Source organism: Mixophyes fleayi, chromosome 11, assembly GCF_038048845.1.
Source record: "Mixophyes fleayi isolate aMixFle1 chromosome 11, aMixFle1.hap1, whole genome shotgun sequence".
NCBI classification, from domain to species: domain Eukaryota; kingdom Metazoa; phylum Chordata; class Amphibia; order Anura; family Limnodynastidae; genus Mixophyes; species Mixophyes fleayi.
In genome coordinates, this window is record NC_134412.1 from 65,413,194 (window position 1) to 65,438,667 (window position 25,474).

General features: G+C 36.6%; 1 protein-coding gene across 1 annotated transcript in view; it reads right to left on the reverse strand.

The window, feature by feature from the left end:
• LOC142106627 (5-hydroxytryptamine receptor 3A-like) overlaps positions 1 to 25,474 on the reverse strand; it is a 38,907-nt gene that overhangs the window by 11,711 nt on the left and 1,722 nt on the right. The window contains exons 3-9 of the mRNA XM_075189623.1: positions 24,948 to 24,969; positions 24,411 to 24,587; positions 13,404 to 13,561; positions 6,729 to 6,773; positions 5,285 to 5,394; positions 2,281 to 2,450; positions 1,079 to 1,236 (exon numbers count right to left, since the gene is read on the reverse strand). Coding sequence (XP_075045724.1) covers positions 1,079 to 1,236; positions 2,281 to 2,450; positions 5,285 to 5,394; positions 6,729 to 6,773; positions 13,404 to 13,561; positions 24,411 to 24,587; positions 24,948 to 24,969 — 840 coding nt within the window. The remainder of the gene's footprint in view (positions 1 to 1,078; positions 1,237 to 2,280; positions 2,451 to 5,284; positions 5,395 to 6,728; positions 6,774 to 13,403; positions 13,562 to 24,410; positions 24,588 to 24,947; positions 24,970 to 25,474) is intronic.

Sequence of the window (25,474 nt, forward strand, 5' to 3'; positions counted from 1 at the left end):
TGAAGTATAGCTATTGCAATGACAGTGGGTACTCATATTTCTAGTGGGTTGGGTACGTTTTTCCCGACTCTGAAATGACCGATACCATGGATACCTATAAAAAACCCAGATCACTATAAAACTGACATGAATATAATACAGACTTAGCTAAAAAGCGACACAGCACATTTCCGAAGAGAGCGCCATGCTGACAGCTACTAATTCCGAACACACTGGTTGCCGGCACTTCAGTTTCACGTCAGTTAAAAGAGCAACATAGAGAAATGTGGATTTAAAGTGGCAATGTTGTAAGCGTGCGTAACACCATATTAGTAAGCTTAACTGTCGCTCTGTTAACTGACGTGAAACTGAAGTGCCGGCAATCAGTGTATTCGGAATCAGTAGCTTGGCGCTCTCTTTGGAAATGTGCTGTGATGCTCTTTAGGTAAGACTGTATTATTTTCATGTCGGTTTTATAGTGAGCGTCGGTTTTCTAGTAATGGTTTTGTTTTTGCAGGTATCCTCATTGTTTATCATTTCAGAGTCAGGAAAACGAGTACCACCAACTTCTAAAGGCAAGGAAATGCTCCTGCCAGAAGGTTTCCATCATAATTCACCCCTTTCTAATTTCACAACCACCATTTCATTCACTGTTCACATTTAAGTACACAGTAGTCAGTCTCCACCTCTGTGAGCAGGAAGAAAGTAGGAGGTATGTGGTAGGTAGGTAGGTAGGTAGGAGGGATAAATAGAAGAGTAAATAGGGATAGGTGTATTAAGTCAATGTGGGGAAAATTTATTTACACCATGTGCATCGTGGAAATTCATTATATTGTCTTTCATAGTACTTTTTAATTTGATACATGGGTGTAATGATATGCCCATGGAATGTTATAGTTTTAGTTTGATTCTTATATGTGATATATGATGGGAAATAAGAAAAGGAGAGAAAAGGGGTAAAATTAAAAAAATAAGAGGTAAGCTAACTTTTCAAGCACATAAAAATGTAATAGTTGTAGTATGGGTGATATCAACACTGCTTGGTGATAATGGTCATACCAACATAAATCTACTTGATAAATCAGCAGAATCAACTTACATAGAATGTTATCTTTCCAAATTTGTCCTCATGATCGGTAAACTCTCTGTAGCTGGGCACTACATTTATAAGATCCCACTCGCCCTCAGTCACAGATGGATTTTTGAGCGAATTGAGGTCTTGTGGTATTCTCCAAAAAGATATGTTTATGTCTTGAGCTGAAATATATTTTAAGTTGCTCATTAATGTTTCAAACATACTGCGAATGGCTAAACAGTTCATAATATGTAAGTGACATGAATATATGTAAAAACACCTACAGTATGAGAAATAATTCCTATAGGTGTTTGAAGTCACTAAAGAATATTTGCCCAGTGGTTTTACACTCCTGGGAGTAAATTTATCAATTTGAAAAAGTGGAGATGTTGGCTATAGCAACCAATCAGATTCTAGTTGTCATTTTGTAGAATACACTAAATAAATGATAACTAGAATCTAATTGGATGCTATAGGCAACATCTCCACTTTTTCAAACCCGCAGATTGATAAATATACCCCCTGCAGTTTATAATAGCCCACTTTATACACCCCTAGTCATCAAAGATCTTTCACTATGTTTGTCCATTTTAGGACATACCTAAGACTGACAAAGGTAATAATGTTCACATTTGCACATACAGGGCCTGATTCATTACATCATGAAAAAGGAATGTATTGTGCGTTTTGGGCATACACATGTCCATATTCAACTAGAACCGGATCTGAAGAAACGTCTCTTGTTGAAAAGGCGTATAGGTATGCTCTGCTTATATGACACTTGCCATATGCAGATAGAGACAATACACTGCAGGATACTTACTATACATACGTGGAACATAAAGTCCCACCAGAGCACACAAGAAAAAATAAATATTCAATTATATTGCCACCTGTTAATAATAAAGTCATTAATGAAAAATTATTTAAAATAATATATTTTTTCAGTTTTTTTCTCCATCAAATGCATTTATCAAGATCTTATTAATATCTAATGTACATAAAATTTATTTTTACAGTTGCTCTGGATTGCAAACACATGTTCTAGCATCAACAATACTCGACCATCAACACTATCAATTGACACTTATACCAATGCCCAAAGCTTGAATTGGGTGCTGCTGTGTGCGCTCGAGCTTGGCACTCCCTTACATTGACTGCGTGCATTTACTTCCAGGGCAATAAACTATAGAATTTTACGAAAGGAGTGTTAAAGATAAACTTACTTGAGTGAAGCCAGCTGCTGAAAGAGAGGGAGCAGTTCAGAATGTCAAAAGGGAAAAAGTAGATGTTAAGATTGCAGGATGTCGTTATTTGCATAGGATTGGTGTTCAATATTCTGCCTCTATAGTTCACGTAGACGTAAGGGACATCGGGAGACTCTCTAGGTCCCACACTGGAGGTAGAGAGCAATCAACATTTGTATTCATCAATATATAAATCATGCATAGACTACTTAACAATGCACATGGAGCTGCATTTGCATAGTTATCACTTACTACAGGGGAAATTTTGTATCTTTAAGCTTTTTAATTAATTAGGTGATATCTTTTAATCAATGTTACCCCAAAAAATCAGTCAAAGTTTTTTTTCTTTTGTTTCATTGATTCCAAAGCAAATTTGTGGTGAAATTTTGCATGAATTGAAATTTGCGGTGTAAAGGGCAAAGTTACACCGATATAATCTTCAAGTTCAATTTTGCATTTTATGAAATGGCCTTTCATATTGTAATTGTAAATTTGCAGTTTGCAGGATTAACAGTCTGTGAATAGTGCAGGGAGGATGATGGTGAATTCATTCTGCTGTAAGGCCAAACTTAAACATAGCGCTGTACATTGATTGTGAAAAGTCATATTTTGTCCTAACATAGCTGAAAATTATCTGCGTTCTAACAAAAATATTTGTATGCATTAAAACTGTAGTGAATTTTAAGCAGTTTTGCCATAAAATAAATTTCAGTGTTAGAATGTACTATATTTTTTTTTATTTATTACTTCCATTTGTACATGTAGAAAAAGTTAAATGGAAAATAAAGAGAAATACATTTAGTGCAACATTTTACCTATAGACAATATATTAAAACTATAATCACAAGTACAATATGCACAAATGATTATCAATTTTGAAAGTTTACCTTAAGGATTTTGATAAATTATTCACAATAAACTGAAGGAAGCCCCACGTCATCTAATCAGGTTTGTTTAATAGTGGTTAAAAAAAAATATTAAAGTTTAATAAAAGAAAGCAAAATTAAAATCATTAAAATTTTATTTTAATGATATTAATGATATTTTTTATTGTTGGCTTTACTAAATTCGTTTTAATTGATGAAAAATTTCTATAAAATTAACAAGCCTAGTTAAATACATAGACTGTACAAAATCTCAGTGCTGCTGTTTTTATCAATGGAAATTCAATCTCAGTAGCCTTCATAGTCTTATTTTCCTGCAAATTTACCACTGCTGTTTTGCTAGACAGTCCTGTATCCCCCAGCCTGGGCTACTGGCTCACATAGACCCTGTCCTGGTAGGGTTTCCTCTGGAGGCACTGCAATGTCTGGCCAAGAGTCCTTTTGTGCTGGTGTCTTGTAAACCAGGAACCTCGCAGATCGAATAGAGTCTATTGGCATTATCCTCTCTTTATGTTACTAGCTATATACACAGGGAGTAGGGTCAAATATCTCAATCATCCCCCTTTCAGCAAGAGTTATCAGTGGAAACTTAAACTATTTAATTGTTAGGCATATTGTCTCTGTTACCTCAGTTATACAATGAAATGACTTGATTGAATAAGCTATTTGGCTGAATACACTTAACAAAAAGTTACAGTATTATATCAGGGAATGATACTTCACACTTGCGTTAAACATAAAGACATTTGACACATTATATCTATAGCGTTGCACGATCTGAGTCTATGGTACATTTTTATACAATAACATTTATATTGATACATATTAATACATTTTGCAATGCTATTTTAGCCAGTATAGTACTGTGGAAATAAATAGCACATAATCTGGAAGTTCTAACCTAAATATCTCCTAGATTATCTGTTGACCTAGATAACTAACTTGGGCTGCCACCTAGCTATATTAACAGTCACTCAGACGTTGTTCTGATTACTAACAGCCTAGAACTATGCCACAGCTAATAACAATGGACATTTGATATAAATAGTAATTACCTTAGCTAACACAATGCTCTATCCTGTTATGTAATATGGCCTCTGCTGTCCTGTTATTTTCATACCATATGGCAAGTCTTTATATTTCTAATACATACAATATTGCAGGTAATAGCAAGGGCAAAATGTACCTAATAGCAAGAAATAACAATACACACAATACACCAATGCTCTGATGTATACAGTTAGACTGGGCCAAGGGTTAAAAAGTACAATAAACTGTGAGAAACGGGTGATGAATAAAAAGTCCTCCATCCAAGTGGTACCCTGTTTCATCCCAGTAAGCAAAAAATATAATTTTAAACACAATGTGCAATGTGTGTTATGGCAAGATCACACATCATGCTTTTATTACTAATAGTTCTCCAAAATGACTTTCTTTATTATTGCATAATATATATAGGGATCCCTCATGGAGCTTGGAGTATAAAAGTAGAAAAGAATACATCTTGCTTCCTTTCAGCTGCCAGATGCAGCAGAGTTTGTTCCCACTAAGCCTTGAAAAAAATAAAACTGCAATTAAAGAAGTGTGTTATGTAAAAATGTCACCTACCTTCTTAATCTCCCTTATCCTGAGGAGTAGAACTAAGGCTCATCCAATCAGTTTCCATTTAATAACCTTGGACAGAGTGATTTCTAATTGACCTTTTCTAGAGTGTTAGCTTAAACAATCATGGAAGCAGAGGTTGGTGATTGTCTCCAGAGCCATAACTTACTGTCATCAGTGATAGGCCGCAGAAATGGTACTCCTGTGGATCTACTACTTGGGATAATTGGTTAAGAGGTAAGTTGAGGGTGCATTAACTTGCTTTAAAAGATTTCTAGTGGCAAGACTATCAGCCAACACTGTCCTGAAAAACTGAGACACATGTCTTCCATAAATTATAGAGTCTACATTAATAATAAAACGATGTCATTTGGCAGAATGTTCTGCCATTGTTAAGCAGTGCCTAATATATATTTGCATTATTTCCATTTGTAGTCATTGGCCACAGCATTTATCCAGAGGCTTAAGATAAAGGAGTTAATTTTCCTAATACTTACGCTTCTTCGATCATAATATCTGGCAGCCAAATTGACTGTGTAGGAAGGGAAAACTGAGTCAAGTTGTCAAACTGAGTTGGATCCCATTTGAGAAACTCATCCACCCAAGACTACAAAAGACAAAATAGATACAACACATTCTTGTTCTCCATACAAATCAAATGGACAAGACTAACAAAATTACATTTTATTAGCTCTATGATATATGTGATTTTGTTGTTTCTGAAATTACAAAAATAGAGACACATAGGGCCTTAATCATTAAGAAGAGTAAAGCACAAAAAAGGAGTAACATTGCACTTGGGCAAAACCATGTTGCATTGGAGGGGAGGTAAATTTAAAATGTGGGGACAGATTTAAAGTTGGGATAGGTCATGTCCTAGATTAAATATAATTTTAGTGTAAAAATAAAGTTATTAAGTATTTGTGGTGCTACATGAAAAAAACACCAGTATTTAACTTATGTGCAAAATAATAAACTAATTTGCACCCCAAACTGTGTATCATGGTTTGTCCAGGAGCAGACTTACTCCTTTTTTTGTTTTGCTCTCCTTAATGACTCATACTCATTTAGAGTTAGATACAAAGTCCATTTCAGGCGCATCCTGCACATTTCTACTGATGAGGCATGCGCAGTAAGCAACAGTTTCCTGCAGGTCCATCTGCTTTTTAGACGCAAGTGTACACTGCGACAGCTAGCATCTCAGTACGAGGGAAAGGGTGGAACACGGAGTTATGTAGGCGTGACCGTGAATAATTCAGATACTATGGGCGTCTACCCGCAAAAACTAACTTAGTCGGATCAAGATGCAGGTGGAACACACGGCAAAACAAGACTGAAAAGGTGAGGCTAGTTAGCTAGCTGCAGGAACTGATCGCAGCTTGGTAAGGTATTACCAGTGGGTCGCAACTGGGGTTGCATGCCACTCGTAATACCCTACCAAGCTGCGGCACATTCCACTCCTACTCTTTCATGTAAGTCTTAGGCGCACATTGCGTCCAACTCTAAATAACACCCATAGTGGAGTTGGTGCTGAAATTGAGTGGTTCAGCACATTACTTGCTGAATGCAGACTAGGCACACTTGTATTATACTCATATGCAAAATAATTATTTTGTATGTTAAGAGGCAAGATATTTAATGGAGCTTCTAGGTATCTGTGTCTATAGAGCCTTATTTTACCTCCAAAACAACATGATTTTTACGGCTACTTGACTGTTGAGCAGATTGGGCTTTGGCTTATGTTTTTGATGGTTTTCATGTAAGTTAGTGAAAGGGGTGTTCCTAAAATGATAAAAATCATGACTTTGAAGTGATGTTTTTTCCATTATGTGCATTTCTGCCGGGAGCCCCAATCTCACAAATGGTATACACTGAGCAGACAAATTCATATTGCTGAATTTTAAACTAATAGAAAGTACTATAAGTAATCTGTAATATTACCTGATTGTACCAAATATAAGTTTTCATTATTTGATTTTTCTCATCCTAAAAAAAAAAGAATAGGGTTTAAAATAATGGACCAACTAAATAGTTGCACAGTTTAAAGTATATGATATGATAGGAAAAAATGGCTAAAATGAAAGCACATATTATGAGGTAGACTCCATCTCCCTATCCGCACCAGCATATTCAGTGAAGATGTGGCTAATCTAGGAGTCCATTTAAACGGCTGTTTCCTTACTCTATCTGAATAATCACTCATGTAAGCCTGTAAAAGTCAGAGAGCATTTGACTTTAAGCTGTGTTCAGGTGTGAATCAAAAAAGAATGATTGCTATAGGCATCATTGTACCCTCTGACAGCTGCATTTTTCTCATAGGCAAGTGCAGGGGGGGGCTACACTTACCCATAGCCTTAGTCCCCCTCTAGGCCAGATATATTTATTAAAATACAAAGAAAAGTTTTTGTTATTGCTAGTGATACATAAGCACTTTCATTATCTCGTTTTGCAGGTGAGGGTTATAAACCTTAAAAATATATATTACTGACAATTTTATAAAACGTACTGATTGCTGAGATTTCTTACTCAAATATCTTCACCTTAAATAAGTAAAAAAGTAAGAATAACACACACTTAGGGTATATTTACTAAACTGCGGGTTTGAAAAAGTGGAGATGCTGCCTATAGTAACCAATCAGATTCTAGTTATCATTTATTTAGTACATTCTACAAAATGACAGCTAGAATCTGATTGGTTGCTATAGGCAACATCTCCACTTTTTGAGACGCGCAGTTTAGTAAATCTAGCCCTTAGACTGAAAATAGGGGGTTGTTGTAATCCTATTTAAACTTAAAAACTATGGTGTGGTGAATACTATGTAAAATGTAGTACTTTCGGATGTTGTCATAGTTTTAAAACTTTTTTTTTCTTCTTACTGACAAAGATTTGACTATTTGTTTGCTGATATTTGGCTATGTTGCAGGTCAGTGTGCTTTGCAGGCTTTTTCAGAACAGGAAGCAGATACGATGTTGGCTATTTATACTGTGTGCATTATTTGTAGAATATACACATACATAGAATAATAATAATGACCATACCCAAAGTTGGAAGCTCCTTTTTCACAATACTGACATATGTTTCTAGAGGATTACAAGCTATTTGCCAAACTGTGCGAAAACTATTCAGTATGATATTGCCTAAATGTATAGTTCCAACATTGTTCACTGCTGACATGTTTCAAGAGTTTAAATAAGTTACACACTTAAACCCACCAATACACAGAATTACGTGTGGTAACAGTGACAAGAAAATGCTATTTCCTCTAAGAAACCACTATATATGCATTAAAACGTGCTGGTAAGACTCGTCAGTCATTCAGGGAGGAAAATGAATTAAGAAAGAAACATAATGCCTATTGTTAGCTAATTTAAAAAAGTATATGAGAAGATTAGCTCACAGCTCCCCATCTTTTTACTTTCCACAAGTATCCACGTAAAAATGTGTGTGTCTATTATAAAAATAAAATGTGTAGTTTTGCCTTTAGTGTGCTAATTTCTACAGTTGTTTCTTGCAGTTTCTACAGAAATAAATAAAATAAAAAAAAAAGTATTTTATCTCCTTAAATTCACAGGAATGGTCAATTATGTGACATGTTTAAAGGCTGGTCATTACAACCAGTTCACCTGTGCATGATAATATGTAATTTATTGAGGACAGGATCAGAAAGTCTAATATTCTGAGCTAGTGAAAGCACGACATGGCCAAAATTAGTATAAGTTGACATTAAACAATCCCTTTGTATCGGTACATGGGCAACTGTAATGACTCATCAGCTATATATATATATATATATATATATATATATATATATATATATATATATATATAAACATATTATATATATATAGATAGATATATATATATATATATATATATATATATATATATACATATATATATATATATATATATATATATAGATATATATATATATATATAGATATTAAACATTTTAATATATGGTACATCTATCCACTAAATATTTTGGATATGAAAATGGCTGCATATCTATTTTTACATAACGGAGAGCTATACAATGTGCACTTTGTAAGACAAATAATTCAGGACAGATTATATGGAAACATATTTGTTTATAAACATACAATAGGTAATCCTACTTGTGTTGGTTTATCTTGTAACATTTGACTAATAGCTAACCTATCATGAAACTGAGGTAGGAAGTACATGCATGGTCTAGTTTCGTGGCTTTTTTGTCTGTGGTTTCTAAATAGTTTCCCTACAACATAAATGTATCTCTATGTGTTATTTTAAACTAACGACTGGGGCAGAACAGTTGTTTGCAACTTAGAACAAGATAGCTCATGCAGTGTTGGATCTATGAAATGGGGGCTAAGGTGGAAAAATTGTATTTTGCGCCCCACCCTCCCCACTTACCAACCCTCATCTCACAAAACACACAAACAGTAACATGAATAAAGTGGATTTATTTGCAGTAGAACAACCTTTTGAAGTCACATGTAACTTTAACTAGCATCTTGAAAAATGTTCCTTTGAGATTGATAAATTATAAATGCATCCAATGTATTCATGTTACTTACCTAAATCCTTAGAGATTTTACCTTTTACTGATTACATTTGCCCTAATTCTCAAACTTAAACTTTGACTATTTATGCATATGAAATAAAACAAGAGTATTTTCTAATCCATGAATACAAATAGGCAACTGATTTATACTATTATTATTATTATTATTATTATTATTATTATTATTATTATTATTATCTTAGATTTGTAAGGCGCCACAGTGCTCTGCAGCGCCGTACACTAGGGAAGACAGGGACATACATAAAACAGGACATACGTAAAACAAGAACAGACAAGGCAGACAAAATGAATGGAGACATGAAAACAAAGGGTATGGAGGACCCTGCTCATTAGAGAGCTTACATTCTAAAGGGAAGAGGGCACAGCTGAAACAAGAGGAGCGAGTGTGGCTCAGAGTGGAGATTGGGATAGTTGTGAGGGTGCATTAGTGTGAATAGTGTTATCGAGGATAAGGTCACCTCTAAAAAAGAGATGGGTTTTCCAAGAGCATCTAAAGATTTGAAGGCTGTGGGAAAGTCTGATTGAGCGTGGTATGGAATTCCATAAGTGAGGAGCAGCACGGGAGAAGTCTTGTAGGCGGGAGTGGGAGGTGGCTATCAGAGATGAGATAAGGTGCAGGTCAGAGGTAGATTTAAGAGGGCGGGAGGGAGAGTATTTTGATATGAGATTTGAGATGTATGCAGGGGTATTGTTGTTGAGGGCTTTGTAGATAAGGGTGATTCATTTGAATTTGATTCTGTAGGACATAGGGAGCCAGTGTAGGGATTTGAAAAGTGGTGAAGCAGATGTGGAGCAGTGACAGAGGAAGATCAGTCTTGCAGCAGCATTTAGGATGGATTGAAGTGTGGATATATGGGTGTCAGGAATACCAGATAACAGGAAGTTGCAATATTCAAGACGGGAGATGATGAGAAAATGGATAAGAGTTTTGGTAGCATGTTGAGTAAGAAAAGGGCGTATTCTGCCAATGTTTTTAAGGTGGAGTCGACAGGACTGGGAGATAGTCTGGATGTGAGGAATTAAGCAGAGCACAGAGTCAAGTGTGACACTAAGGCAGCGGACTTGGGAGGCTGAGGAAATTGTGGTATTATTGACAGAGAGGGAGATTTGAGGGCAGGTGGTGACTCTATATGACTATATATACAATAATAACTTGTGGTATAAGTCAGAAATATTTTGCTTTACACTTGTACCCAATCTGGGGGAGCTGAAAATCCCTTAGAAAACCTTCCGCCAACTTTAGGGATAAAGGGGCGTATCCAAGTCTTGCGATCGAGTTGGACCTGAAGACACTTGCCTCCTATGGGTCATTAGATTTAAGTGGTTGAGGACATCAAGAGGCCCACTAGCTTTAGCAAAAGGGGTCTAAAGACTCCAATGGATGGGGAGGAACGGCACCCTTTCCCTTTTGTGAAGGATGCAAAGTCAAAAGCCCCAGCCCAACTCAGGCTTAAAAAACCTGTATATAGCAACAAAGCTAGGATGATGGCGATTTATGGCCCTGGGGAAGAATATAGAAACTCCAGTCTATGGCAAAAAAGGATTAAAATACATATTTTTTTCCCTAGATATAATTACATCTAATTTCCTAGTTACATATATAGCTTGTTATAGATTATATTATTGTGGTATTAAAATGACTGTGTATATTTCTTTATAATACACAATAATATAGCAATACCACAAACATATTGAAATGAAATAAAAATAATAATTGATTGCTCAAATTGTTATACACACATCATATTTTATGTACAATACATAGATGTGTACACACACATAAGTGTATGTAGATGTGTCATTAATAAAGCAGGGTATATTTTGTGTGTAAATTTAATGGAACTCCCAGGTTATGATAAGTTATAATGCAGTATGCAGTACATAAATCTAACCCATGTATCAAAGGGTAGGGATGTGCACCGGACACTTTTCATGTTTTAGGTTCTGATTACCTTAAAGTTTTGGGTTCTAATGGGTTTTGCCAAAACACCCCCCTCAAGGTTTTGGGTTTTGGGTTCTGATTTTTTTTTTAAAAAAGCATAAAAACTACTAAAATCCTGTTTTTTTGTTTGCTTTCACTTCTACGCTATTATTAACCTCACTAACATTAATTTTCACTAATTTCCAGTCTATTCTGAACACCTCACACCTCACAATATTGTTTTTAGGCCAAAAGGTTGCACCGAGGTAGCTGGATGACTAAGCTAAGCGACACAAGTGGGCGGCACAAACGCGTAGCCCATCTAGGAGTGGCACTGCAGTGGCAGACAGGATGGCAGTTTGAAAAACTAGTGAACTTAGTTATATAGCAGTACCACTGGACTTATACTGCAGGATTAGTGAACTTAGTTATATTGCAGTACCACTGGACTTATACTGCAGGATCAGTGAACTTAGTTATATAGCAGTACCACTGGACTTATACTGCAGGATCAGTGAACTTAGTTATATAGCAGTACCACTGGACTTATACTGCAGGATCAGTGAACTTAGTTATATAGCAGTACCACTGGACTTATACTGCAGGATCAGTGAACTTAGTTATATAGCAGTACCACTGGATTTATACTGCAGGATCAGTGAACGTAGTTATATTGCAGTACCGATGGACTTATACTGCAGGATCAGTGAACGTAGTTATTATATTGCAGTACCAATGGACTTATACTGCAGGATCAGTGAACGTAGTTATTATATTGCAGTACCAATGGACTTATACTGCAGGATCAGTGAACGTAGTTATTATATTGCAGTACCACTGGACTTATACTGCAGGATCAGTGAACGTAGTTATATTGCAGTACCAATGGATTTATACTGCAGGATCAGTGAACGTAGTTATTATATTGCAGTACCAATGGACTTATACTGCAGGATCAGTGAACGTAGTTATTATATTGCAGTACCACTGGACTTATACTGCAGGATCAGTGAACGTAGTTATATTGCAGTACCAATGGACTTATACTGCAGGATCAGTGAACGTAGTTATTATATTGCAGTACCAATTGACTTATACTGCAGGATCAGTGAACGTAGTTATTATATTGCAGTACCAATGGACTTATACTGCAGGATCAGTGAACGTAGTTATTATATTGCAGTACCAATGGATTTATACTGCAGGATCAGTGAACATTCTATAGCAGTACCACTGTACTGGACACAGGACAGCACCACTGGAATAATGGCAGCACCACCACTGGACTGAGCAGGACAGAGCACAGGACAGCACCACTGGACTGAGCAGGACAAAGCACAGGACACCACCACTGGACTGAGCAGGACAAAGTACAGGACAGCACCACTGGACTGAGCAGGACAGAGCTCAGGGCACCGCCACTGGACTAACCAGGACAGAACCACAGGAATGAGCAGGACAGAGGACGCCACTAACACACCCTCCCTTTTCCCTGATCAATGCCCGAGTGAAGATGGCGGCGGCAAGCGGGGAATATAAAGAATCCGAATCTCGTGAGATCCGACGGCAGGATTATGACGAAAAGCCTCGTTTTGAGTTTTGCGATCGGCGGGAATACCCGAACAGTGCTCGGATCAGGCTCTGATCCGCACTGTTCGGGGGTATTCGGATTTAGAAAATCCGAGCCCGCTCATCCTTATCAAAGGGTGCGTTATTTATAAGTAGGCAACTTATGGACTTCAGGTGCTGTGGAATTACAAGTCACCAATGACTATACTGGTATTTTTAGTTCCACAGCAGCTGGAGAGCCACAATTTGCATATGCCTGTTTTATATAGGATCAAGAGAAAGTGATATTTTTTCAATATATAGGTTTGTTATAGAACTGCACAAACAACCAAACAGGTACACATATGTACAGAAATATAAGAATAGACACACATTGATTGAGACATAGAATGGAAATACAGCCTGAGAAATAGGACTTAGAGGCCGCAAAATAACAATTTCACAAGACAGATCAAGAAACAGGACTGACACACAGGTGGGCTACACTAGAGTTTGATCAGTTACATATGAGCTGTTGGCTTGTCTACAATAGAAAAAGTAAAAAGGAATTAACTTACCACTCCAAGAATGGTATATATGGATATCTCTATATACACTGTGGTGGGTTTTCTCCAATTCTTCACCGGTCTCACACCCTTGTTATATCCGTCCATCAAGTGTTCTAAAAGTCCCACTGTGGTTGATTTATTGGTCTTTAATCCAGGAGACTCTTTGGCTCCAAAAGCAAAATTAAAATGTGAATGCTCTATAACTCAGTAAGTTTAAACACATGGGCATTTATTATTAAACACATTCATGCTGTTTCTCATAACTCCAATTTTGGCTATTCGTATTTGTATAGTTGCTTAGGGGTCTATTTGTTAAAATCAGGGCCGGATTAACCATAGGGCTAACTGGGCTACAGCCCAGGGGCCTATGGCATCCAGGGGGCCCTTGAAAGTGCTCAGCAGCAGTATTGATTGGTCGGGGCGGGGCGCCCCCGGCGCGATCAGTGCTGCTGAGCACTTTCACTGCGGTCCTTCACTGCTGTAGTCTCCTTACTGAGGAGATCTCGTGAGTCTCACTCTCAAGAGATCTCCTCAGTAAAGAGTGTGCAGCGTGCCGGAGAAGGAGCTAAGTGCCGGGGGGGGGGGGCCTCACGGGGGAATGGAGGCCCCCTTAGGCCAGGGGCCTCCAATCCCTTAATCCGGCCCTGGTTAAAATGCAGCAAAAAGACTGATTTTCTATCACTCTGATAGAAAACCGCCTATTATCTCAATCTATCAGGCATCTAGTGATATAGAGCCTGAGTCATTGAGGAGAGCAAAGCATGAAAAAGGAGAAACTTTGCACCTTGGCAAAACCATGTTGCATTGGAGGGGGAGGTAAATTTAAAATGTGGGGATTTATAGTTGGGATAGACCATGATCTAGATCAACTTTAAATTTCAGTATAAAAATAAAGCTATCAAGTATTTGTGTGCTAGATGAAAGAACAGCCAGTTTTTAACTTATGTGCAAAATAATAAACAAATTTGTTCCCCTTGCACTGTATCATGGTTTGTCCCAGGGAACATTCACTCCTTTTTTTGCTTTACTTTCATTAATGACTGAGGCCCATAGACTTCCCCTGGGGAAGCTATAGCTGTCGAGCCCCATTGAATCTTACTGCCAGTGGGGTCTACAGATAGCGATAGCACTACTATCGCTGGTGGTGAGCCCTTGATTTATAGGGTGAAGACTCCTTACTTACTAAAGCCAAAACCAAAGCATAAATTTATCAAGTACTTAGATGCTAAATCTAAATCCATATGTTATAAATATTGTGGAAATGAGAAAAATCAGAAATATTCTTTCAAGTTAATTTAATGTATACATTTACTGGTGAAGCGTCTACACATCTTCCTTCCTGAGAAAAACAAAGTATCCAAAAATATAAATTTTGTACTTTGTAACAATCGGTAATAAAAAGTGTAGTACCGGTAGCCTCCTTTCTACTAATCTCAATGGGTATCCATAAATAATCGGTACCATGTTCCCTGGAAAGACCCTTATCTCTTTTAAAGAATGCACATCAACAACATAGTAACAGAATATCTGCATTTTTTAAAGTTAATTATAGCAATTTGACTTGTATGTTTCTGTATTGGCAAACAGATCTATTCCATCGAAAAAAAATAATGATGCTTGGTCTTCAACACTAGCCTATACTGGTTCTCATCCTATCTGTCAAACCTTTCCTTCAGTGTTTGATTTTCTAGATCCACGTTCACCATCAGTTGGAGTACCACAAGGCTCAGTCCTAGGCCCTCTGCTCTTCTCCATCTATACTACTTCTCTTGGAAATATAATAAGCTTCAATGGGTTTCAGTATCTATGCAGTTGGCTTCCAAATATATCTATCCTCTCCAGCTTTTACCTAAGGTCTTGATCTGCATTACCATTTGATCTAGGATGTTCTCCCACCACCTTAAACTCAATCTCTCAAACAGTGACCTATTAATCTTTCCCTTAGATAAATGGAAATCTCAACATCTCTATTTCTGTTGACAAGCCAACAAATGTAATCTATCTCCAAATCTCGTTGCATGCATCTAAAAATCTCCAGAATAGGTATGTATTTCACACAAAACACTACAAAAACTCTTACTGGTCATCCCCTAAGTGAACTTTCATCTAATTCCCAAACCACCTCCTTGGGAAATATTCTACTAAAATACCAACCATTTACAAAGTTCCTGCAAAAATTACATTTCAATTGTTTCTATACTAAAATAACCTACAGGCCCTCATATCAGCACTGCTGTGCGGCTGGATTATTTAGCCCCACTAAGCATTTTTTACATTACAATCTGGTTGGACCAATATGCAATCTGTGTTACTTAATCTCATGTATAATACTTATTTTCTTATATGTTGTGCCCTTTTACCTCTTTGGCTGTCTTTAATAAACAGTCTTGTTTAATTACTACGTATATTCAAAATTGTAAAATGCTGTCAAATATGCTGTCATTATACAAATAAATAAAAATCATAATAATAATAATAATAACAAAAGATCTGCTCTTGATCTTCATACCTAGTAATACATAAGTAGCACATGTGGGTATCTGATAGGAGATCTGAACAATATGCTCTGTCCAGAAAGTCCATGTGAATAATGGTATGAATTATCTAATATAGTAAATGACAGCTACTTTCTCTGATTTGATAAGAAAGTTTCATAAGGTAACACGCAAACTAGGTTGCATTTTAGAGAGTGTAAGTTCACAAAATGTAAGAATGTTATTTTCCCGTTTTTGTTTAAGAATAAGTCAATAAAAACATAAAAGCACTTGCAAGGTGTATATATATATTTGGATAAATGAACTCACCTGTATATGCTATGAGTGGAAGCAGGATGTACACAATCCAGGCACCTGCCATTGTTGCTGAATATTCCAGAGTTTTCACAAGCAAAATCTATTGTGGACTTTTTCTCTGAATAGTTCTACCAATAAATGATGCTATTCTGTATCTGAGTAAAGACTTCTTATCTTCCTTAGGGAATTCACAATTATTATGGTAAAATATTGTGTTGGATGTGTTGGTTACTTTTCACAATTATTTGATACTATCGTTGTTCACTTCTTCTTTCCGTCATATAATTTAAAAACTTATGTTGCTTTCTAGTTCCATTTAATAATTAACCTTATGCTTTTCTTGTTTTACCTTCCTCTGCTGCTACCACTTTGTCTTTCTTTAGTGCTAATTACACCTTCCTTCCTCTGATTCTTCTATGCTGTCTGCAGAACTGTCCCTATATATATCTATTCTGGTGACCGCTCCTCTTTTTTTTACTCAGTGATATATCCCTGACATTTAAGATATTTCTGACATATTGTTTAGCCCCTCCCTCTTGTTTTTAGTACTGTCCTATGCATTTCTTATTAACCATTCTGTCATAGGGCTTTCCATAGAGCATATAATATAGAAATAACTGCATCAAAACTTTAAAGGAATGATTAACTCTGATATTCTTGGAATCACTAGAAAATAGGAAAAACATATATATTATACATATTTTTTCCATATTAACAAATACAAAAATCAACGAACAACCAACATAAATGCTTCCAAGCTTAGGGGTCTATTTCCAGTGAAAAAGAAGATTTTTCCCAGGATTCAGGGCTTATCCATTGTTACCGAAGCCATCTGCAATGCTTCCAGTTCCAGTTCGCCTGCCAGAGCTGGCGTGCACAGAGGGTCCAAGGACTGGTTTGGCAAGTGGTAAGACTACTCTACTAATTGGGGGGGGGGGGGCTTAATAAATATACCCTTAATATTCTGCTTTGTACACAAATATAATGCTGCACATACATATTTTTGTTGAAACTAGCTAGAATGAATTAAACATAGAATTGATTTTTGATATGGTATAGTAACTCAGTTGTGCTAAACAGCTTTTTACTTGGATCCCAATTTCCAGTATACCAATTGTTTTAGACTTCAAAAGAAGCAGATCCCAAAAGAATATATTTGATATATGTCAGTCAAGGGGCTCTAAAACAGATTCTGGAATTTCCCAGTGAATGTCGGGGCAGCTTTTTTTTTTACCTAGCAAACCTTTTGGAATTGCTCACCGCAATTTTTCACACTCAAATCCCTCACATGGGTCTATAAGTATACTGACTGAGTTAGACTGCTAATAGTAAGGCAAATTCATGACTGATTATTAACTATTTAATTACTGGGGTATAATAGAAGTTGTGCATTTACCACTATTTTAAGTTTGTTTGTCTTGTACCACAACAACCCATAGAGGAGGGAGTCTCTGCTTATGCTAATGAGTCCCAATGAGGATTATGTGACAGCTACTCATGCAACTTCCTTTTTTGACCAGTTCCGACTCCGTAGACAACACACGTCTTAACAGATCCGCTAAATAACCCACCACTAAGTGTCAATTGCTTTGTGAACACAAATGTAACATAAACTTAATGGCAAAGGAGTGAAAGTGTAAATGATCTATTCAATCATATTTCCTCTTCGTTATCATAAACATATGAACAGATAACTCTGCCAGATAGCGTCAAGATCAATACGTAACAAATGAAAAATATGTGTCACTAATCAAAACATATATTCAGTCCTAAATGAAAAAAAAAAGATGTCACAGCTGTTTCTAGGTAAAAATTAACCAAGGGATTACACCAAGGGCATTTAACTAATCAATGTCCAGGGTTGTGTTAGACCTTTGTGACCACACAAGGGTTCACAATTTTGCTATATGTTAGTTAGGATCAGGACTATTTAATATACCAAAGATAAGTTTATGTTGTTATTATCCAGATTGAGTGAGCTTTCTTTCTTTTAACTGGAATAAATATTTATTTTCTTTAACAAGGAAAAAATTTGCAGAAATAGTGAAAACTAGAATAATGTTTTCTTTCACTCTCCCAGAGTTAGTGGTTTATCTGTGGGGCTGCATGTAAGAGTGTTCTGTAATTTCTAGTGCTTATAGAGGTATAATTAAACGTAGAAACCTACAGCATGTGTGTGTGAGTTGGAGGGATTTAATTTTTGACCATGTGTTTTATTTTGCCTTTTTTAATTATAAGAAAAAATGCGTTAACTAAGTAAGCCCTGAAAGGTAATTTATAAAGATGAAAAAATGAAGGCATGCAGTTTAAATTTCAAAAAATTGCTCCGATTTTTACTTAGGAAGTGCATGAATTAGCATATGAATATAGTGTCATTTGTCGGGAGTGCATAATTTTCCTTCTCTTTTAGGGACGGGCTGGCGGAAGCTGGACAGATTGGGCAGTTCCTTGCTAGATGCAAGCTAGTTTTTGAATGATGACAATACCTATGACATTTCTCTTGGAAGCTGGCAGGAAGCTGAACACATGACAAAGGTAAAAAAATGTGCAGGGGGTAGTATCAACTACTTCACCTTAGTTGCTTAATTAGGAAAACATGATTTTAACTTCCTTTGCTAAATAGTTGTTTTAATCAGGAGAGTATAGCTGTATGATGTTGATAAATTAAAATATTGGTCAAATAAATGAATCTGATTTGCTTATAAATTGTTTTACCTGTGTGCAATGCAATCTCAATTAGCCGAAACTAGCAGTGCATGTTACCGCAAATGCGGTCACGTGTAATTGCTTTGTAGTGGCGAAGTGTCATCAGATCGCTTGTATTAATATAAGTGTTCTATCATATGCCCATAGAGACTCACTGTATAATAGGATATGCATGGGCATTGCGAATGGTTGTGCTTCTATTCATTAAAGAGGTCTGAGGACAATAACAGTTGCTCTCCTAGTGAAGGGGATTGACTCAATAATACTGCTTTCATACTGCCGCCCAGGCAATATCCCGGGTATATGAACCTGGGATATTGCCGAGGGGCAGAGGCTCCCCGGAATCAAAATCCCGGGAAGACTGCGTTCATACTGAACACGGATCTGCCCGGGTCTCCATGGCAACATCACAAGAGGAGCTCTGATTGGCTTGTCTTGGGATGTTTTTTTTTTTACTTTAACATTGTGACTGGTGAGACCCAGGTTGAAAAAACCGGGTAGCATCAATTCCCCTACCAAAAGACGAGGGTCTAATTCCCGGGTCTGATGATCCGGGAATTAGATCTGTGACCGTTCCTACTGCACCTCGACCTGGGGCATCTGGGCTTGCCCTGGAAAATCCCGGGTTTTTGGTGCGGTATGAATGGGGTATAACAATCAATACCAATGCAATAATTTTAGACATTAGATATACTGGTAGGGATCATCATCATCATTTATTTATATAGCACCACTAATTCACCACTGATGTGAATGAGTTCTCTGTACAGCGCTGCGGAATTAGTGGCGCTATATAAATAAATGATGATGATGATGATGATATACTTAAGCTGTACCAGAATTAATTTACTGAGTCTTTGTCCAGATTCAACATTATCCTGGGATGTCAAACATTGTTTATTGCCTCTCACTTTTATAAATTCAACATTGTAGCAATGACCATTGTCCTTGTATGTACTAGAAATATTGGAATTATAAAAAAGCCTTCTCCCTTAGGTTGTAAACTCTTACCCTTGTGACATATAACCTGCCTGATACAGTGTGGGAACCTGAGGCTAAACACATTGCATTCAGGAGGCTCCTGATTCCAACAAAGAGAGACTTTATCCACCAATTAACCACCGTGTTCTTGAAAAGTCCTAACCCCGACTTATAGGAGACTGGCCTGTGTACCTGAAACCTGATGTTGCAATAATGTAGTTTATGACCATATCCCTGTGTGTATATTGTACTACTCAGGCCTGTTGGATGGCAGAGTATCCCAGAGACGGTCCTGTGCTAGACTAGCTATCCATGCTAGTCTTGGTGATATTTTGTCCTGTTCATTTTACCTTTTTCCTGCATCTGATTATTCTCGTAAAATCTGTTTTGAGTGTGAGATTCACTCGCATCTTAATAAATATTTTTTATACTTTGAAACCTCAGTGATCGAGTTAGACAACCACATAATTTACTTTAATACTGTGTTTTTATATGTGAAGGGGGACCTAGTGGTTAGCACTTGTGCTTCGCAGCACTGGGGTCATGAGTTCGATTCCCGACCATGGCCTTATCTGTGTGGAGTTTGTATGTTCTCCCTGTGTTTGCGTGGGTTTCCTCCGGGTGCTCCGGTTTCCTCCCACACTCCAAAAACATACTGGTAGGTTAATTGGCTGCTATCAAAAAATTGACCCTAGTCTCTACCTGTCTGTCTGTATGTATATGTCTATGTGTGTGAGTGTGTGCCTATATTAGGGAATTTAGACTGTAAGCTCCAATGGGGCAGGGACTGATGTGAATGAGTTCTCTGTACAGCGCTGCGGAATTAGTGGCGCTATATAAATAAATGATGATGATGATGATGATGATGATATTCCCAAGCTCTCCATGTTTAATCCAGATCTAAAGTGATAAACATCTAGGGGACTAGGTTCAGGTCAGGAATATGGAATAGTTAATGGCATTCCAGATACAGGCCTGATAGTGATAAAAGTGAGCACTGCCTTAGAAGCGAGTTGAATACTTATAGACTATATTTAAATAGAGTGTTTTTGTATCTGCACATGGCCAGATACCCAGGAGTATGCAAACACTGCAGCGAACTTCCATCCAATGCCTGCAAATTCATGTAAAAGTGAAACCTATTCTATTCTATGTGTCCATATCAATTTACGTAAATACCTGCATTTGTGTTGTGTGGTAGTGGGAAAGTTTATCCAGTATTGTGCTATATTTTTGCTATTCATGCCTATGATCTATTCATTACTATTGTCCATTCATTTCAGTGGGGTTGTTTGTTACATGTAGAAACCTCATTGAAATGAATATGCCATAAACATGAATGGAGTGGCAGAGTAGTGGTAATTGTTTCCCCCCACATCTATAAAGATTCAATTGGTTTCTATTGATGTGGGATCAAAGCAGGGAGTTACTGGGACTTTCCCTTCACCGCCAGCCAATTGTATCATGGCTTGCATTAGACAACCACTTGTAATTGGTTAACGGGAGTACCATTAAAGCATGCTATTTCTTCATTGTTTAATTGTTATATCCAGTGGATTAAAAGATCATTTTACTTAGATTCTTCTTTGGATTAAAAGAAACAGTTCTGCCTTGGAATTGTCTTAGTGTTAAAATAAAGGGCATTTCCCAATGGATTACATTTTTTTTTCCTTTGGATGAAAGTAAAATCAGCCCTGCCATGCAGTAAAAATTAAGGACATTTCTCTTTGGATTAAATATGTAAAAATATAAAGATTGCAAGAATTTCCATTGGATTATTTTTTTTCATTATAAAGTGGTAAAGAATTGGATCAGGGGTGTTTTATTTAGTTAAAGTTTATACTTACAAATGTGTATTTCTTTCTTTATTTACATATTTATATATTTTTTTATATAATAGGTAGGTGTATTAGTGATCCCTTCATAATGGGACTACTGATGTGAGAAAGTTGCCTTTCCCAGGGTGACAATATTCCTAATTACTCCAGTACCCACAGCCCTGAAGTGCCAGGAAATGCCTCGCACTTTACAGTGCCAGGCTCATACTTGCACTGGAGCTTGTTGAGAAAATTGGAGGGGTCATGCTGCCAAATGTTTTAATTATTTTTTTATTTCAATAGCCCATTTATTCAATCATTTGAACATGGTTTCCAAAATCTGGAATACCCCATTAAAAGTATATGCAATTTATGTATAATGTTCAGCTGAAGAAAGAGATATACCTTAGCTTTATTGTAAATGTCAATGTGACAACTGCCATTAATTATCACGTCTATGGCAACTGGGTGGGACTGTACCTTTATCACTGACATGTGAACCTACTCAAAAGGTATCTGACATGGAAAGTTGAATGTCAATTGCATTAATGAAGAACCATATTATAGGATCTGTGATTGGACACATATCAATGATACTCATATTTCTGCATATGCATGTTCAAATTTTATTCATACAATTAAAATACATTCTCATAAGGCTATAATCAAGAAAAAACGGCAGTACAAAAAATAGTGTGCTTTTATTGTGCCCCTTATATCCCCGTGTTGATTAAAGGGCCACAAGGGAAGGGGTCCTTAACATGAATTTGTTTTGACTTCTAAAGCATATTGTCTATTGGATCAGCTGCACATGGACAAACATGGAACAAGAAATTACAAAAATAAACCAGAATAGTCTTTTTTAGTTTCCTTGCTAGTACAGTCTAATACACCATACCCTGTTGACCTTATTTTGAATGCATATTTTTTTTTTTAGTCTGATTGAAGATAATCTTCATCTAATTGACTAGAAGAATTACCACCTGGCCTTAATCCATTTTATTTGCTATTTACTTTGTTGACAAGGGTTAAGTCAGTTCTTTTGGTGGAACTAGGGGCGCATACCAATATCTGATCATAACCATTAGTAAACAAATGTAAATCCAACTTTAATGTTTCATCCTCAGCCAATTTGTGGGACATTTCTATTTACTTGTGCACAAATTTCCCATTAATTATAAAATCACAGTCTCCAATTCAAAACATACTGCACAAGATACCAGTTTATCTTAAATTCATATATCTTAGAGCAGGGATTCTCAACTCTGGTCCTCAATAACCCCCAACAGGTTATGTTTTGAGGATTTCATTAGTCATGCATAGGTAAACTAGTTGCCAGGTTAAGTAAATATCCAATCTGTTTTTGCGGACTGAAATGCTATTCAAGGACTTGAGCTGAGAAACGTTACTCTAGAATATAGAATGTATGCAGATGATGTGGGCCAATTAGATCTTTTCACGTATGGTAGTAGTGTCTCTGGATTTGACATGAGTCAGTATTAATTCAGAACACTGCCCATCATTTCACCAAAGGAGGAAGTCCCTCTAGCTATTCAAAATATCAAAAATGTCTTGATTCTGAAAGACTGGCTCCATTTGGTCAAAAATACCATGGAAATGTATGGGATTTCTTTCTCTGTGAAGGACAGATCTGCTTTCTTCAGGTCTAAATGGTTTTAGTGTCTTCGATTTCTGTCTCAATCCAAATTCTTAAGGAGCTACACATTGCTGAGAAGCACACACACTCCTGTCTTCAACCTACTATCTATATTCTCTTTTCCTTATGTGTCTTTGTCCATTATGCAGTATTTTCATTGTAACAGAGATAAAATTAAGATAATTAAATAAAAAGCAAAAATACCCCCCCCCCCCCCCCCCAGGAAAGCAGATATTTAATTTTGTATCTAAATATGCACGGATCAGACTGGAGAAAGGGTCCAGAATAATAGATGGGCAGCAATCCATGCTTTAGAAGTTACATATAATTAATAACCTTGTGATGATGCTATACCTGATTAATGAAGTTAAGACATATATTGTTAAACTGAAATGTGCTCCAGATAACATTGACAAATATGCTTTTAACATTTTGGGGTATATTTACTAAACTGTTGGTTTGAAAAAGTGGACATGTTGCCTATAGAAACCAATCAGATTCTAGCTGTCATTTTATAGAATGTACTAAATAAATGAGAAGTAGAATCTGATTGGTTGCTACAGGCAACATCTCCACTATTTCAAACCAACAGTTTAGTCAATATACCCCTTTATCTTGTAAGATTTTTGAAATTTCAATGGAAGTCATTTCTTGTCAGAAATTTTCATGGAAGTGCCTAATACTTAGATTATTGATGTAACTGACAGACACCATCGAATGATAAAAAGAGCAGCTTGCTAAGCTACAGATATAGTGCACTCACCCACAGACAAATAAGACTAACCTATTCATTTTAAAATATATTAAGCTATTTAAAAATATGGAAATTCTAGCATTACCTGACAAAGTAAAGGAAAAAAAAAATAATGTACCTTATCATGACACAGAAAGAAGGAATGAGACTGCTACTATTATATGTGAATCAATACGTATTTTCAAATTTTAAACCTCTTGGACCATGCCATCAGCAAAGAAATGGCATACACAATTACTACAAAAAGATAAGCCCGGAAGAGGAACATGTCAAGAATGTATCCAACCTGGAGCCATTCTTTGGTGATACTCTGATCAGTAATGTTCTTCACTTGATCCTTGATGGACACAATCTCCTTTAGGATACTGGTCAGCAACTTAAATTTCTCTGTCACTGGCAAAGCCACTTCTGCCGACTCTTTGTTGTCCTTTGAATCTTCTTTAATGCAATCACTCACTGTGTCTGTGGAAAGTCCATAATTGAAGGCTTATAATGTAGAAATGATTATGAGAAGTTTAATACTAGATATAAATATTTTTTTTATCAGTCAAAGTTGTTTCACTACTCCTCAGAGCTAATTTATACTAGAAAGCAGAAGTGAAACTGTTGGCACAGTGTAGCCACGGCAGATGAAAAATAGTCCAGAGACTGAACACGGCCCATTGGACAAATAATTTCATTAACAATTTTGAATTGAGTGCCTGGACATTATATGAGCTAAATATGACAGTAACCTTATATCAACCTCCCTTGAGACTAAACAACTGTAAATGTGTGGATAACAATTAAGATTTCCCTTGGTTGGGTCTCACCCCAAACAATATCCATACACAAGTATTCACTTACAGCATGTGTTGTTCTGTTGCTTCTAGAAGAATATAAAACTCAAGTGAATTGAAGGTAGGGTAAAGAGTATTTCATGAAAATATATAAAACAAATCATTAATAAGCATACAGATTTCGCAGGTAGAGAATTGTAGTACTCTCTAAAAAAAATACTCTTAAGATGTTAATATTGGAGTTTGTAGGTTCTTACTGTGTTTGTGGGGGTTTCCTCTAGGTGTCCTGTTCCCTCCCACAGTCCACAAATAATACAGGTAGGTTATTTTGCTTCTGAAAAAATGTAACTTAGTGTGTGTGGTTGTGTGTGTGTGTGTGTGTGTTTGCCACCCTAAGCAGCCTGCGCCACATTATCTGCAAGAATAATTACAGGAGGGACCTCCGTATGGCAGCACTGCGTCGTGCTAGTGCTATCTTGAGGAACCAGAAACCAGTTGTGGTGAAGAAGAAGAGCACTCGGGCTGCCAAGACTGCATAAACATCTTGCAGATTTCTATAATAAAATATATTATTGTCATTTTGATGGCAATTAG